Consider the following 18197-nt stretch of genomic DNA (forward strand, 5'->3'; position numbering starts at 1 on the left):
ACAGTGGGTCTACGAGGCCTTCCAGTGTTACCCCGAAGTTGTGAGCCGGACACAGCGGCTCCCTGGCTTTGTGACGAGCCTGCTGCAGGACCTCAGGCAAACCCTCCTCCTCGCTCTTCTTCGGCTCCGTTTCCTCTTTCACTTTCCATCTACCATGGTTACTGACAATTTAGACGCTCCCGAGCAGGACCGTGCCTCCGATACGCATTTGCGCTGCTCGTAGGTATTAGGATCCTATCGGCAATCGAGGGCCAAGTTATCGAAACGCAAAGAGCTCGCAGTGCCTGGGTTGCTGCGCTTCCTACTTGCTGCGGGGACAAACGGGTACGGCTCCTCCTTGACGCGATAGAGGATGATGGCCAGCCTTGGGAGATGATTTTCTGCACATCAGTACATCCCTGCGTTTTCATTAAATTGCTTGCTTAGGCTCAAGATTGAAGTCGGCATCATTGGAAGGGCTCCTGTAGACTCCAGTGCAGTGACACAGGCAGCTGTTTCCCATGTCTGTCTGTTACAACTTGTCATTTTGTTTCACAGTATGGAAGGTGCGAGAAGTGACAGGACTAAATAAGCACAGAGGGAACCGACTGTTTTATCTGGCCGTGTTAACGAATAAGCTGGGAGTGAAGTTAACTTCATGTGAAGCAGTTTAAATTATTTATTTTCAGTCCTGGAACTGTACTTAACATGTTGTTAAGGCAGAGCCATGTTGACAGGGTGACGTTAATTACCCCACTGGAAACACATCACATTAGCTGAAAACAATTGTTCGCAGCTATCATTCATGGCTCTGGGTAGAGCCGCAGCCTTTGCAAATCTTGGCAAACGGTTTCCCCTCCATCCATGGAAGTTCCTTCTGCATCCACCCGCAGCTGCAAACTAGCTCTTTACTCGTAGCAACAAAATATGAAGTTCGATGGTTGTGGGTTTCTTTTCTTCCCCTCACTTTTTTTTTTCTTTTTTTTTTTTTTTTTTTGGTGAGCTGAGTGATTGCATGACTGATATCCTCTCCATTAGACAAGGCACATCTTAAAAAATGTGTGGATCTTCATTCACTGATCCACCAGTATAAATGCATATGCTTACTCTTCCTGTAAATGCTTTCCCACAACTCCCTTAATGATTCAGTTCCCACTCCTTAATTCACAGCAAGAGTGTTGTGTCCTTCAGAACAGGAAATCATTGCGTCTGGGGTTTCCATTCTTTGCAGAGGCTTTGGCTTAAACATCCCTACTGAGAACTGGATGTGACTCGAGTAGCATTTGTATGGATGTGTGCTAATAAAAGTGAGGAATTGACTTTTTCCCCCCTTCTTGTTCAGCATTGCAATGAGTTAAAGGACTCCAAAATGACCCAACCGAGGAGCGCTGGGAATATATCTACAAGTAAATGAATGGCTGGCTACTTCGAGTTGCTACATCATGTTTTTCTAGATGCTCCTGTTCCATGGTTAATGCAATTAGGGATTCTACTGGGACAGTGCATGTGTGCAGTGTTTGTTCATTATGGTGTGAGGCTGTGCCTAACAACGTCTAACTCTCTGTTTGTAGGTTAGGCCAAAGACCCTGATTCCAGACAGCCTCCCTATCTCCCCGTGCAGAGACCAACCTTCCAAGCAGCCTCCTACCTTCCAGAAGGCAACCGTAGTCAGCATCAAAAACCCCAGCCCTGCCCTCCCGACTGCCAACAACACCGTCAGCCATGTACAGACGCCTAACAGCCAGTCACAAAGTGTCACCGAGTCTACAGCTATTTCATCACCTCTGAGCAGTGCAGGTGTGGCGTACGCCATCATTTCCACCTCCCCCAACAATGCAACTCCTATCAGCACCAGCGCGACTGTCTCTGTGGTCAACGATAGCATTAAAGTGCAACCACTCCTCATTAGTGCCGACAGCAAGGTAAGTTCTGCTTTTCACGGCATTTTTTTTTTGGTTATCAAACACAGGAATTACATTGCAGATGTAAGCAGAATATTCCGCTGGGAGTGCACAGCCCTGTGCAGAGTGGTGTCAGTGGTTCCTTTTGAAGAAAATAATCGGAAACCAAGGAAAATTCTTAAGGGGACTCATGGATGCTAGTAGACATCTTGTCTGTGTACAAGCATAATTTTTAGTGGGAATAAAATGCATCATTATGTAGCCTGACATTAATGGCACCATATGATCTTCCATTTCCTTAAACCAGTCCTCACTAATAATATCGCTGAATTCTGTGCAGGCTCAAATTTCCTACGGACTCCCTCTTCAATTACACAGTGATACAGTGATATCGACTGACCCCGGGGGACTATATCAAATAATCAGGCATTCCCTTCTACACTTTCAGGGGAAGACCAAATGAAATGAGAGCTCAGGGTTTCAAAAATGATCAGCAGATGAATCAGTAGGAAAAAATCAAGTTATGAATTACTTGTTTCCTCTTTGTACTGCTTTTCAGCTTTGAAATGCAAGTACTTCACCACTCTTATACCAGAAACAGGTTCAATAAAGGCTGCCAATGTACCCAGCAGACGTTCACTGTAATTTGCTACTGGGATCCTACTACTTTGGGTCTTGTTGGCAGCACAGGTTCTCAAGCAGTTCTAAAAAAGAATACAGGATGTAGGATGGCTTTTGAGGTAAATAAAAGCAGGCATCTCTTCCCTACATCTCTAACATAATTTATTTTCTCTTACTTAAACTGGCTGCTCACTAAGAAAACCATCCCTTTTTATGCTCTTGAATCTTCTAGAGTGACTGAGTTGAGAAAAAGTATGTAACAATTAAATAACATTAATTGAAAGTTAGCAATGACATAGATGGAGAAGGCCCAGTATTTGAATCCAATAACCTTCATCAAGAAGGTGAGCTTGGGAAGGTCTTCCATACTCCTTCTTGAAGCTTTGATCATTGGTATAAAATCACACGTGTAGTTCTGTGGTCAGAAATCGTCCTTCATTCCTTTTAACTTAATAGCTTCTGAGATAATGTTATCTGCACTGTGTAAATCTTCATGTGGTAATTCAAATACGAGCAGCTGGATACACTAACATGCATGCATGTAGAAGAGATCCATGTAGTTATTCCTATGGGTACTAAACCAGAATTAATTTTAAGTTAAAACACATATAGTTTATTTTGTTTATGTAAAACTGGACATCCACTGCTCATAACACATAAATGCTGAGGACTGGACTCTGATCTCAGTTACGTGAGTAGTACTGAAGAGTAATCTTCCTTCCCATCCACATGTACTTGCTCTGAAATAACACTGATATGACTAAGGTCAGAGTGTGGTTTTGAATGTGTAGTAATCCCATCTCTTCTACCTGTATGCAAAATAAAATCAAAGGAAAGACCTTAAAATCACTGACAACAGGAGTGCTAAAGCTAGGCTGCTGAGTCAGCTTCAGAAGTCCTCTAAATAGAAAGTGTCCTAATTTTCAGAGGCACTGATCAAGTGGCTCCCTTAGGCTGCAGTAGGCTTATAATGCACCAATAAAAAATAATTTTTAGAAAGTTAAATATGGATTTAGAAGCCTAACCTAGGTATCCAGCTTTATATTTTTTGGCTTGTGACTTGCATTTGTTGTCTGTAGGGGTATCAAGTAACACTTCAAAGAAGAATCAAAGGTTTCAGGCAGAAAAATCCAGTTTCATATAGTGAATTCTCTTCTTTTATTTGTACATTGTCTTTTAGGTTATCATTATTCAGCCTCAAGTCCAAACCCAGACAGAAAGTAAAGTGGAGACAAAGAAACCTCCTGAAGAGTCAGCTCAGGGACCCCCTGCTACCAAAAAGAAAAAGGAGGAAAATCCAGAGGTGATCTTTTTTCTTTTTTTTTTTTTTTTTTCTTAAATAAGTGATCTACAGTGTGGTTAAATTATGGAGGCCAATTCTAAACATTTTTCTGTGTGCATACGTAATTACTGCATTTGTGCTCATGGTTCTGCCAGCTGTTCATCTCTCTACCCAATCACTGCAACTGGGGGGATGTCCCCACCAGTGAGGTGCTCTGACAAATTTGGTTTGCATCATTCAAACCTTCCAGTGTCACAAAATGTTAAGAATAGGAGGTCTCATAATAATCAAGGCACCTTGTGTGTGTATAGCTGTATTTCTTATGAAAGGTGTATACAAGCTTAAGATATTTTCTTTTATGATAACAAATATATAACTTTGGGTTTACAGGCAGAGTATGAGGTTAAATTAACATTTCTTTTGTAAGCTGAGCTTTTACATCTTCTTTGTAATGAATCTTGCAATTTTTAGATTGTATTTAACAATACCGTTTCTCGCATTTGCTGTGTATATGTCTTCCCACATGTACACAGATTCCTTCTAGTCTGAAACACCTTAAAATCCTTCAAATTAAGTAAGAGAGTAGAAAGCAGGTTATAAGATTAAATCTCTTTCATGAACTATATTTGCAATGCAAACTAAAAATATAAATCAGAAGTCCTTCTAGAAATGGGATCTCTCTTTAATAGGCATTTTGAGTTTTGACTAGATGTATTCACATTAGATTGTGTCTACTTTTGAGAAAATTTGAGAATTTATACAAACTGAATCTACTTCTATTGTGGAAATGCTCAGCTCATGTAAAATCTTAACCTTACTAGTCTAATAAATGTGTAGCATGAAAGCATCCTTGGAGCTGTAGCTTTAAGAGGATTATTACAATATAAATATATGATGTTACTTGAGGCATGTGGACAGTCATTTGTTTTACCATTTTAAGAGGTTCGTATAGTTAAAACAGTGTTAAGGATAAATAGTGGCTTTTAGCCTAGAATATCACAGCTTTATGCAGAAGCTCTGCAGAACTACACTTAGGAAACCTCCCAAGTTTAAAATCTGACCCTCATATGAATCTTCATTGCCACTGAATGATGGGACTGTAGGGTCCTGTTTTGTTTAGGGAGGTATTTCTGAAAGATTATTTGTTGTGTGGCACCTTATGGGCAGAAAGGCTAGTAGATCCTGCTTAAAAAGAGAATGTGAGAAAAACCATCTGTTTTTCTTTGCCTGTAACTCATCCCCATGGAAAGAATTTTGAGTGTCATGGTTTAACCCCAGCTGGCAACTAAGCACCACGCAGCCACTCGCTCACCATCCCCCTGCAGTGGGATGGGGAGAGAATTGGGAAAAAAAAAATTAAAACTCTTGGGTTGAGATAAAGACAGTTTAATAGGACAGAAAAGGAAGGGATAATAATAATAATAATAATAATAATAATAATAATAATAATAATAATGTGATGCACAATACAACTGCTCACCACCCACTGATGGATGCCCAGCCAATCCCCAAGCTGATGTGTGCCACGGTGCCCCCAGACCAGCTCCCCCCAGTTTATATACTGGCCATGACGTGACATGATATGGAATACCCCTTTGTCCATTTGGGTCAGGTGTCCTGGCTGTGTCCCCTCCCAGTTTCTTGTGTCCCCCGCAGCCTCCCCTGGCACGGTAGTATGAAAAGCTGAAAAGTCCTTGGTTTAGTATAAAAACTGCTTAGCAACAACTGAAAACATCAGTGTGTTATCAGCATTCTTCTCATCCTAAATCCAAAACACAGCACTATACCAGCTACTAGGAAGAAAATTAATTTTATTCCAGCAGAAACAAGGACATTGAGCAAAAATCTTCCAGAGAGATGCAGGAAGAGACCGTGGGACTGGGCACACTTTTTGGTACAGCACTCATAATTTTAATGAGCTTTTCATTAAGTTGCTAACTAGAATATCCTGACTACCTGTTCGGTAACCAATAACGTTGTTCCTGCTGTGTATACTGGAGGTCTTAGCAGGCACAATTTTCTGGGTAGGATGCTGAAGCTATGCCCTTAAGTAGGGTGATTCTTTTCTTTTCATAGATTTGTTTCATGGTCATAAATATGTAGGTCTAGAGTTAATCTCTTTTGTTCTTTGAAAGTAAACTTTAGTTGATTATCATGTATTTATGCAATTAGTGTAATTAGAACTAACAGCATAATTAGTGTAAATACATGTAATGACATAAATAGAACATGTAATTACAAAATGAAATGGTTTTGTAAAAATCTTTGGTTTGCTTCATGAAAAGACAAACTGCGCATTTCTAAAAGCACTCATGGCTTTTAAACAGATGATTAAATTTAAGGCAAAGAGTAAGAAAGATACCATGATATTTTTAAAAAGCAAATAAACACGCTAGGCACTTCTCTCCACACCTTTATTTATCTTCAAAGCACAAAACAGAGGCAGGAACTCCAACATGGCTCTACACAAATGTTAGTCATGACAGACTGGGATTTAACAAATTAAATTGAAAATTTAAAACAAATAAACCAGAAATCACCAGACTTACCAGTAGCCAGGAATCCCATATGCAGTTACTGAGCATACCTGAATGAACAGAAAAAGACTGAGCATAATTACTGTCTTTTTTTCTTGGCTCGGTCATTCTGCTGGAAAGCCGTGAAGCCGATCCTGGACACAGCCCCCTGCAATACGTATGCCTTTTGCATAAGCCGAAGATTTCTCCTTTTCCCAAGTACGTCATCATTAGACTCGAGCAAACCTCCTCACGTCCGCTGTGTTGCAGCCGGGATGCCGGGATGCCTGGCTGTTCCCAGAAGCGGGATGGAGGGTCTCCGCCACCCAGGGTGTCCCAGCTCCGGCGGTCAGAGCCCTCTCCTGGGCTATAAACCCTGAGGGTTCAGTCGCCCTGGAGCTGAGGGGGGTCGGGAGGAACGGGCCACCCGCTGCCTGCCATCGGCAGGGCTCTGCTGGGGATGGAGGGCAATAACTGCCTGTCTAGTGATGGGCCTTCTCCCACCAGAATGACTTCTGCAAAGAAATGACGGAATTATGCGAGGGAGCTGCTCCTCTGGGAAGCAAGCGCCTGGAGGTTTGGGGGGTTTTTTGGTTTGTTTTGTTGTTTTCTTAAAATGACCGAGTTCAGCACAGACAGAAACAGAATTCTGCCCCCAAATCTTTAGTTTTTAAAAAATTTATATTAGTAAATTTTTATATTTTTGGCAACGTTTTCCAGGACTGTCTAGCAGTTTTTTATTTAAAAGAAAAATTACTGCCATAAGTGCTGGTTATTTAGCTAACAGTGGTTTTAATCCCACCTAAGAAGGACAAGAGAGACAAATTGCAATTGTGAATTAAATGCTAGTGTTAGGCCTGGATTGAAAATCTGGAGAAACTGAAGCCTCGCTTTTGTGGATTCCTGCACAGAGGAGAACCAAGAGACTCTGTGATAATTGAAAGAAAGGCGTTGCAGCGGAAGTAGTATTTTGAGTTGAATCCAACGAGCTATATGACTGTGATATAGCAAAACCCATAAAAACAAATATGCTGTTAATATAATATGCTTGTGAAAAAGAACACAGCTTCTACTGGGACTTTTTTAAAAGGAACCATCTTTCAAATATCTATAAAAGCTAACCCTTCCTGTGTTTAATAGTGAGATAATTATCAAGTCCATTTATGAAGGCTCTTCCTATGTTAAGCAAGTATGCTGTCATTACATTTAATTAGATATGTATTCAAATAATTTTAGCATGAAGAGAGGAAATGGTTTAACAAGCATTCCAGTACTCAAATAATTTTAGTTTAGATGTCAGAAAATGTGTGCTCCCCCTACAGTTTAATCTTCAGGTAATGCAGGCATTCTGCGCTCCACTGGGAAAATACAATTGCATGTTAACTCTTCTGACTTTCTGATTCTATACCTAAATGTTGCTATTACTTCTGCGTAGAGCACTGAGATGTATCCTGCCACAAAGTTACTTTTTGCTGGGGGTGAGGTGAAGCTTGTAATTCTACTCAGTTGACTAATTTTCTTCTCAGATCTGCACAGTGGATCTCGGATCAAATATTCATCTTTCCCTTCAGGTGTGGAGCTCCCACTGTGTCTAGCTGGTGTTTTAGACTTATAAGGAGTGAACATTATTGAAATCAAGGTCTGACATGCAAATGAACACATGTGCTTGTCATTACCACAGTTACAGAAGGCAGAAATATAGCATGAATATATCTAAATTGCCAGTGATGAGATTCTACATCACCATTTTTTAATCTACAGGGAGAGTGGCATACTAGGAGATTGTGGAAAGAAAATATTCCTGTCTTATGAGGTTGTTAGTTCACCTGTTTGACAAAGATATTTTCACAGATACAAGAGGGGTATAGATGTCCAATCCTGACCCTCAGATTTGGAGAACCCACCCCATAACTAGATCTTTTCATCTACAGAATGAGGATGTGCTTGCTTTCACAATTTTACTATGTGAAATTCAGAATTGCAAAGGAAATGGTAGTTCTGGTGACTTACTAGTTGATTTTATCCTGAACTGAAATGAAAAGTTGAATCATCAAGCTTTTCACAAAACAAGAAGGTCAAACTAATTTTGACTTGGAAGTGTTGAAACATGTTCTCCTGACACTTCTTTGATTGAAACAGAATGTTTTGACCTTCTACTGCTTAAACAATGTATTTTAGTTTGACCTGAATCTACACATTTTATTTTAGGTGAGTATGGTAATTGCATCTTCCTATAGTCTTTGGATGCTTTATCAGAGTTGGATTGTGGGCTTTGCTTGCTTAGATTTCCTAATAGCTTGGGTTTTGTAGTCAGATTGTCTCTCCTGTGGAACTGCACCCTGTGAAAATGCCACTTGGGTAACATGATCCAACAAGATTGTCCAGCACAGCAGAAAGAGGAGGAGATCCTGGAGGCCCCATGGTACCACAGATGTGACTCAAAATCCAGGAGTTCAGTTCAGTTTGGGCTTGGAACAACACAGCAGAATTTCAGTTTTCCATCAAAAAGATGGAATAAAAGCTTCAGCAAAACTTCTCCCACAAGGGAAAATTTCCCAATAAAAAACCACTGACACAAAATTTAGAATCTGCTCTACTACTTGTTCTATTGCTGAATCGGCAAGTTTTGGAGATTTGTTAGTATGAAGATGTGTTTTGTGCACATACGGTGTGCAAGAGTTCTGAGTAATATTTTAGATCAGATTCCTTGCTACAAAATGAGTTCACCAGTGTCAGTGGGAGATGTTTGTTCACTCCCCCATTGAGGGAAAATATTGGATCAGTGTACCTCTTCATAATTCATGCACATGATATTCTTTCTGTAACTTGGGAAGAGAAATTTCTGAAAGTTTTGTTGGGGGGAGGGGACTTTCAATATGCTTCAGATGTCTTGTTTAGTGTTGTAAAGTTCAGTGGAAGTGTATCATACCTTGTTTTACTTCATACAGCTTGCTCATATCCAATAAAAGCAGTGCCATGTCCAGAAAGTAGTAATAATACACAATTAATTCTCTAAAGAGTGGAGTAACAAAGCAGCCAGCAATATGAAATTGAATTGATTGAATTGACTGAATTTTGGTCACGTGCTGTATAAAATCAGTAGTCATACAGCATTGGCTTCATAAGTCTCTGAACTGCTGAAGTTCATATAGTCGTAAAAGTAGGACATGACTGACCAGGCATATCTGAAGCAAATCATCAATTAAAGTTCTTCATATTACTCTGCATTCAAATAAGAATCATTTCTAAACGACCTTCACTGGTTTTGTTCTGGCAGTGCTAGATTTATTTATTTACTTACTTCTTCCATGATTGTTGTAGTAGAAAATCTAACCCCTGTTTATTTTTTCCTTAGAAAATTGCCTTCATGGTAGCATTAGGACTGGTTACAACAGAACATTTGGAAGGTAAGATGGCATATGTTGTTTTACAGTTCAGTTTTTGAGTGAAATCTTTTCTCTGTTCTGCAGCCAAGAGGAACTGGTGATTCTGTCCTCTGAAGGGTAGTGAAAAATCAGGTGAAATGTTACCTATGCACAATTGTGCTTTTCAGCCTCAAAATAATGGGTGACCCTACTTTGCTCTGCCTCCTACCCCATTGCACAGCTCAAGGGGCATGAGCTCAAGGGGCTCTGCAGCCAGCACCTGCAGGCTCAGCATAAGCTGGCATTTGGGCTCACGCAGTCGTCATGGTCCTTTAAAGGACATTAACAACTGGAGGATGATAGTGAAGCAAAAAGCCTGCGAAGGCTCTGACCAGCACTGATCTCATTGACGAATCAGCGAGGTTCAAAGACATTTACCCAGATCTTCTGTAGCAAGCATGCCCTCTCCTCTTTCCCCATGTGAGGTGGATCTTCATTTCTTGAGTTAATCATCTGTCATCTCTAGAGTTCCACAGAATAATGTGTAAAATAGTGGTGAAAATCTGGCATTTGTTTTATAAGATTTTAAGCAAATTAGAAAACTACCTGTCACAAAGACTTCCTTCCCTCCATTTCCCCCCCCATTTAGCCAAAGATAAACAAACTTCCAGTCTGATCCTGCTTTTGTGCAAGATCTGCTAGCATGCCTTCCTAGGCTTCTGAATATGAGTTCAAAGAAATATTGCACATAAACTAAATGCTCTGTCGCATAGTGTTCAGTTCTTGACAGAATGGGTTAGTTCTCATGGACGGAGAAGACACAGCTATTTTTAAGAAAAAGTCTACAGCTTGATGTGTTTTAGTTACCTGCTCAGCTAATACAAGTTGGTGTGGTTCCACCAGCATAAGGAGAAAAATCTGGTATCCATCAGCTGACAATGATTCTTGATCACAAAAAATGTTAATGATAATTGACATTTACCACCCATCCCATGGAACACCGTCAGCAAAATACTTAGGAATTTCCAGTGCACTGAGTTTAAGTTTTATGTGCTTTAGAGTTAGGCACATGCTTAGATACCTTGCTGACTCAAGAGGTACCTACCATTTTACACCTTGATTTCTTTTTAGTAAGATTCCCCGTGCTTCTGTTCCTTGGTTTTAAGAGAGGTTGTGAATTAGGAAGAAAATAGCATCTTAATTGTAAGGTCTTCTCAATATATGCAGCAGGTTTTCTGTGGGTCTCATTGCCTTTTTTCAGTGACTTTCCTCTTTAAATTTGCATTTTAGAAAATCATTTAATGTGCCAGTGGCTGAGAATTTGAAAGCAGTTTAAAGAAACTTTAAGCCATCGGCCTTTTTAATCCCTTAATGGTAATGGATTGAAATGGAAATGAAAAAGCTACAGCAATTTTGGGAGAAGATTTGTAATCCAAAAAGTGCAAATGATGACTGGTTCTTGTTTTCTTTGTCTAAGGAAAATAGGACAACATTTGAAATTATGCTGAAGTGCAAATTATGCTTACAACAGAGAGAACCTCATTTTGAATAATTCTTTACCCTTTGATTTTATTGGAACTAATAAATTGTTTATGTGGATTTAATGCTTATGTTCAAAACGCCAAGTACCGCTCTGCTCTGTTTGTTCTACAGTAAGTGTGGAGACGCACATTTTGAACCTAACTGCTACAATACTAATCCTGCAGAATCAATTCTTTCAGACAAATTCACTTTTTATATTCCTACTAGCTTTAAATAAATGGCTCCCACCAAGAGCTATTTACTATGGAAAGGGTATTTCTTCATGAGTATTGGTGATTACAACTGTCAAAAATACCCTTATAGCTTTCACATGCTAAAGGTTATTATTTTAGTGCTATGTCATATTTACGGCTAACAGCCATTGCTGTTTATCAAGAAGGAGCGGTCATTACACAGTTCAGTTTATTTTAGTACTTCTAATGTATTTCTCGATTTCACAATTTTGGAATTAAACTGTATCAAGATTGGGTCATTAAGAGCTTATTCACTCAGTATCATTAATTCACAGTATTACTGCTTTTCTTCATTTTATTTATTAATTTTGTGGTGAAGGGCTATGATCCACTTCTATATGGATTTCTCTATCAGCCTAGCAGCCCTTCCACCCAATGTCCTGAGAAGCATCTTTCCCCTTACTGGGAAAAGAGCTCTGTTCTGCAGAGTCCCAGTGTGAGGGATCTTTTGAGGCCTTTACCAGTAACTGAACACCGCCGCTTCCAGTGACTGACATTCTGTGAGCTACAGCCTTCCCTGAAGATAAATGGTCATTATGGGCCTCTTAGAATGACCACACAGAGGGTTTATTGACGAAGGCAGCAGCTCCCTGAAGCTTTGCCTCCAACATAAAGCTGTCTTCAAATTTATTCACGTCTGTCAAATGTATTACAGTTTAGAGGTTTTTTTTCTGTTTGGGTTATAATTTTTAAATTAATAAACTAAGGAATAAGATAGCCCAATTCTGTGATGCAGTGCATGGTTGTAACATATTAAATCTCTTTCTTTAGGTTATTAGAACACCTTTTAGCATTACCATTGTGTTAAAAAAAAAAAAAGTTGATAGAAAGCAAAACTTTAAAAGAATTCTTTAGTTCAGGTCATTCTAAAAATGCACATCTTGTTTTACTGTAGCAAAATAAAAGCCCTGAAATATTTCCATCTAGGTTACTGGAATGTTTTAATCAGTTAAAACAAATTAATTATTTTAATTTTATTAACCCCTGTTTTGAAACGTACACAATACTTTTCAGCAGAAGGAACAAGTAACAAAAGATAGTATGCCAGCGTATGCTTTTGTTCTATCTTGGTGTGATTATGGACGGATACACTCTTAGATGTACTTACTCCTTATATCACAAGCATGGATATTTTTTGTTCACAGTTTCCATAAATGAAGTGCTGAAATCGTGCTCTCCCTCCCTGATGGCTGTGTAGGGTGGAGTACATCTAGAGCCCTTTCAGTTCATTTCTCCTTCTCTTTATTTCCATCTATTCCCACTGCTCTTACTTTTTCCCCCAGCCAGCTTTTATCTCTGTACCATAGCGATGCCTCTTCCAAAGCTGCATTCCAGGTATCTACCACATGTGTGAGTCAGACTCCATCAAATATTTCTGTTGCCTTGGTGAGAGCATGTACTGAAGAAATTCTCTCTTAAACCTGGGACCCAAAGGGGCGGAGAGCTACAGATCCATCACAGTCCTCTTGTGAAGACATCTGGTCCAGTTATGGACAGAGAAAGCTCTGCCGCGTCAAATTCTTTGTTTCTTTTTCTGGGCCAGTGAAAAGTCCCGATCTTGTATCCCTGTGACCACCTCTGAAAGACTAAGCGTGGGCTGCCCTAACTCTTTCCCTGCGCTGCCACAAGGGTGGCGAGGTCCTGCAAGCCCTGGATTCACTGACGACGTGGCGTGGGTTACTGAGCCTGGCTGTGAGAACCGAGGCTCCAGCTCACGCCGTCGAGACCAAAGAGTCAGCGGAGGGCTGCTTCCTCCATTTCTTTGCCAGCATCAAGGCAGATGGTTCCTCTGTTGTGACATCTCCATCACCTTTTGGCCTTAAGAGCATTCCCCTTAGAGGAACTGATGCTGCCATCAAGAACAACCATCTCTTCTGGTGGCTCTGCGGCAGGCTACGGGATCCGTGTCTAGCACTTACCCTGCTAGACACCCGATTCCCTTTAGAGGATGCCAAAGGGTCTGGAAGCTTCAGGATAGAGATTTCAGCATAGCCAGACAACTGTTTCATAGGAAATACTTTCACAGTGGGACAGAACTGTTACCCATACAAGATCCTCCGGTTTGGAGTCTGCATAGCACCGAGGATGTTAACAAGATGCTGGCAGTGGTTGCAGCCATGGCATTTATCGCACGTCTCGGCACAGCCTCGGATCACACGTTTCTTGGTAGTGAGATTCTGTATACCTCTCTGAGTCACATGGCAGCATATGTCTAGCTCGTGTCAGACTGCGAATACAGACCCGCCTGTACTCTTTGAATTGCCCTAGGAGAAGACACCTTCTGAGCGTGAGAGGTGACATGTTCCTGTGCCAGTGGGAAAACCCAGCCAGAATATGCAAGTAGTTGCTCTTCTGTTTTTCTTGGCTATCCAGTTTCCTTCTGATACATCCATCACTCCAAGAGTGGCGGCTTAGCCAATAGTCTTTTGTGAATGAAAAGTTTCAAATCAATATCTTGGAACTCAGGCCAGTACAAAATCCATGCAAAGTGTTGGCCTCGTCTCTAGGGACACCATGTCCATGACGTGACTGAGAATACTAATACCATTTACTGTAGTAACGCTTAAAGTGGTATATGGCCCCTTTTACTCTGTGGGGAAGTGATCAAGGTTTGGAAAGGGTGCCTGGAAATCGGAACTATGTGTTGGGAATCCAATTTGCACGTATCGTAAACATCCTGAAAGCTGGACTGTATCTTACTGTTGGATTGCAAGTGGGAGATAGTACGCAACACCCTGAACACCATTTTCTGGTGCTGAGGGTGCTCTGAGATAGACCTCTTTAGCTCAGACATTGGTGAAAGATGCCAGACCTTCTGCAGAACCAGATGGTGTCCTGAGTTTCTGTTGGGTGTGCTCCTGGTCCTCTGGGCTGACGAACTAGTGCTCCTGCCAGTTCTTCTTGTTCTGAGAGATTTACTTAGACCAAGACAGAGCGGAGGTATCACCATCACGGGGGCATTTAGACTAACAAGATGCCTTTGGCACCTCAGTGCAGAGTCTAAACTTTGCCTTACAATATTCACATAGGAAACATTTTGGAATAGAGCATCAGCCCAGCTGTGCAGGCTTCATGTCATGAGATGGATGCTGGGTGGCTCTCCTTGCTAAAGTATGTCTGCTCTTACTTTATTATCAAAATAAAAAGTAGGCTGTAAAATACATGGTTGTAATAATCTCACCATTCTGAACTGACGTCAAGAGCTGGAAAAAGAAATCCCTTATGACGGAAATGAAATCCTAGCTCAGATAAAAGTATCATTAAACCTGCAGATTTCAGTGGTCGAGGAATCCGCTCACTCCTTCTGTGTGTGTTTACAGAAGTATGCACATGGCTAATTGTTGCTAACTGCAGTCCTCAGCAAGTACCGTCTTGAATAGGTGTGACCATGTAGCAGAAGGGAGTTGTCTTGTGTTTTACCCTTTTCCAAACAGGACTGCAATTCAATGAGCCTATCTTTGCGCTGCTGTTTCCAGTGACACAAATACATTTACGGCTCCTAACAACATTTTGCATGCTCAGGATTGTGAAGTTGTATATTTTTTGATGGATAAATCATCACGCCCTAGTTAGAACTGAATCTAGCCATGCCATTCTGACTGTGCTTTTTCTAACCTCCACAGATGAAAAGTAATGTAAATTAAATCTAAAAGGATCTCTATGCTTTCATCTGATACGAATTACAAGGCTTAACTACTTTAAATGCTTCATTTTTGTTAATAGCAGACATTGATGGTATTTTGAAAGCTCTCTGTTGATGCTTGCTGAATATGTGTCTGAAGGGATCATAATAAAAATCTTGTAGGGCAGCAGAAGTCCACCTTGAAAGAAGGAAAAATAAAAAATGCCTGTCTTCTGAATCCTATAAGGAAAAGCTTATTAATAGTCAAACCTTGAACTGCAGCAAATATCAATGCTGATGCAACCCAATTATACTTTAGAAACTGAAACTGAACACAAAGCCCAAGGGGTTGAGGGTAAGAGCATCTTGCTTAACAAGTTAGATCTACATTTTTCCCTGATGAATGAGAAACGTACAATTCATGTTTCTTTCCATGGTTACAGAAATTCAGAGCAAGCGTCAGGAAAGAAAGAGAAGAAGCACAGCAAATCCAGCCTACAGTGGACTCTTGGAAACAGAGGTACTATATCATTCACTTTTTTTACCACAGTTCTATTTCATGGCAATAAAAGGTTTAAGTGCTTCTTATTACAAAAGTATATATGAATGCAGAACCACACATTTACTTGTAAAGGTATATTGATGTGGAAAAGAAAGAAAAGATCTTATCTCAGTATCTAAGCAACAGGTTTTCACCCCACAACATCACCTGCTTCAAACTAAAATTCGTCTTAGTTTTAATAAAGGCCGAAAGGACTAAATTAATGTGGGACCTAATTACTCTTTCACCCATGCAGACAGTCCCTTTAGGTCAGACCTGAAGAACAGAAGTGCTGCATTATGTTCAAACTTGCATTGCTGTTTCTTTTCCTACGTGCCAAATAATAAATGGAGAACTTTGCTTTTTTTTATTAGTGACATTCATAAAAGGGATGTGTTGGTTTAAGAATCAGTGTACTCTGCAGGGGGTATGGAAGCCTGCATAATAAATATAATAATGCATAATTAAAAATAAAATGCTCTGGATAATCTCTGTTGTGTGTTACACTTATGCTGTTAACATTTATAGCAGTAGCAAAATTTGGTCCTACACAATATTGGATTGCAAACCTGGTGTAAGAGCAGCATTTAAATAGACTTAACTTTTTTCTGAAATTGTTTTTTTCTTTGTTTCTCAACTGACATATATGCATTTATTCAGCTTATTAAAATTCCACCTTTAAAATTTCACCACAGTTTGGGGTTACTATTTGAATTTCCTACAGGAATGAAACTGATTTGCAGCCAGCTCTCCATTTAAGCAAGATTTGTCTGTGTTCTGAGTTCTTTAAGCCTAAAGAAAGTGATATTTCTTTATTTAGGTACAAGCGATGCAGAATTTTTGGTATGCCAACATTTCACATTTCTGTGTTTGTTGGCAGACAGCAGACAGATGAGGCTAAGAAGAAACCCACCACTGTAGTCAAGCTGCTTAGTGGCATGATTGTTCTTTTTTTTCAAGTATTGGAGATTTTTATAGTGCAGAGCAGCTCTGGGCACTTGAATTCTTCAGAACTCCTCAACTTTTCTCTAGCAACCTCTTCAGAGCAAATACTGATGTCCATATGTCCAGTATTTGACACAGGAGGAACCTTAGCCTTGCTAGCATGAAATTTGTAGTGTCTTCTTTTAGACCTTTTTGTCCCAATGAGTTTATTAAAATACTTGCAGCAGAGTTTTCTGGCTGTAGTCGGATCAGTGTTTGTGAGAAACTCAATTAGCTTGGAGCAGGGATGGAGGAGGTGATGGAGGAGGTCTGCTGCACCCCTAGTTCATACTTCTCATTATATCTATTCTCAAAAGCATATCCTGAAGTGAAAGATGGCATGAAGAAAGAAATGTCTGTGCAAGAGTCCTGTGGCTGATCAGCTGTGTCCTCATTAGGAGTTGTCATTAAGTACTGACCATGGGGAATGCTGTTCAAGTAAAATGGAGGCAGATGGTTTTTCTCTGATCAATTAGCTGCTCAGATTGATTTGCTAATCAGTGAGTTGAGGTATTTTGTGGCATTTCAGGCATTTTGGTGCAGTTTAATTTACGGTTAGTCTACTGAATGATCTTTAATTCATGATTGTTTAAATTGAAATTGCATATAAATTAGACTTTTTATTTGCCAACGCCCCTCAAAACGGCAGGAGCTCAGCATCTGTGGTGGTGATGCTAACTTCCTTGATTACAAAAATGTGATCACAGTCTTATGTCTTCACTTGAATGTTGTGCTTTTTCTTTTCAAAGCTTTTTTCTTCAAAAAAAATTGAGATACCATTCTATTTTCCCACCCTCAGTAGCTTTTTTATTTTTTCCCCCACATAGGAAAGGGTTAAGTTTCGGGCTGGGTATTTTTTGAAGGAAAAAACATCTATTCAAAATTCATTAACAGACTGGCAGGCACCAGAGTATAAGAGAACAGTTTACTCACCACAGAATAAATCATTTATTAGCAAAAACCCTCTAATTTTCCTCCAAGCAGAGTCTAACAACATTTAATGGAGGAAAATGGTATTGTTTCCAGTCCTGCTGTACAAGTATTGGATGGCTCAGAGAAACAATTAAGGGTTATATAGACTGTTAATGAAGCCTGGCTTGCTATTGACGAACAGCTTTTACCATCTGACAAGTCGGCGATGGGCTGCATTAAATTAGTTAAATATCTCAGACGGATTTCCAGTGGTCTGTGTTTGTAAGTTTGAAAATCTTTGGTGCTCTCAGCAGATTGAAACCACTGCCAGCTCCTAGAGGTCGTACACCTTAACTTCTGAAAGAGGAATATTTTGCTTAGGCCCTAATACATTGCTTGCAAGCAAAGTATGTTCCTACGAACTGTAGGCACGTGTCACAGAAGGTAGTGATGTTTTTCTGCAGGTGGGAAGAAGCCCATCACCATTTCTATATACGCAAATAAAGATGTCATCTCACAGCAACAATTTATTACACGGTTTTTCCCTTATGGACGTTGTTTATCTGCGAGGCTTGGAGTTGCTGTTGCCGTTGCCTTGCTCTTAGCGACCTCTGTAACATATCCTTCAACCCAATCAATAACATTTGCAATTTGCATTTCTCTCTGGTTGATAAAATCTTATGCACATCTAACTGCTCT

At 40.1% G+C, this 18197-nt stretch overlaps 1 protein-coding gene across 2 annotated transcripts in view; it reads left to right on the forward strand.

Annotated features, from left to right (window-relative positions):
- The window catches only part of PHF21B (PHD finger protein 21B), a 167034-nt gene that overhangs the window by 137032 nt on the left and 11805 nt on the right, over window positions 1-18197 (forward strand). For both annotated transcript variants that reach the window (XM_075051822.1, XM_075051823.1), the window contains 4 exons: window positions 1551-1901; window positions 3682-3804; window positions 9655-9706; window positions 15505-15581. In XM_075051822.1, coding sequence (XP_074907923.1) covers window positions 1551-1901; window positions 3682-3804; window positions 9655-9706; window positions 15505-15581 — 603 coding nt within the window. The remainder of the gene's footprint in view (window positions 1-1550; window positions 1902-3681; window positions 3805-9654; window positions 9707-15504; window positions 15582-18197) is intronic.

Source organism: Buteo buteo, chromosome 19, assembly GCF_964188355.1.
Source record: "Buteo buteo chromosome 19, bButBut1.hap1.1, whole genome shotgun sequence".
Lineage (NCBI taxonomy): Eukaryota > Metazoa > Chordata > Aves > Accipitriformes > Accipitridae > Buteo > Buteo buteo.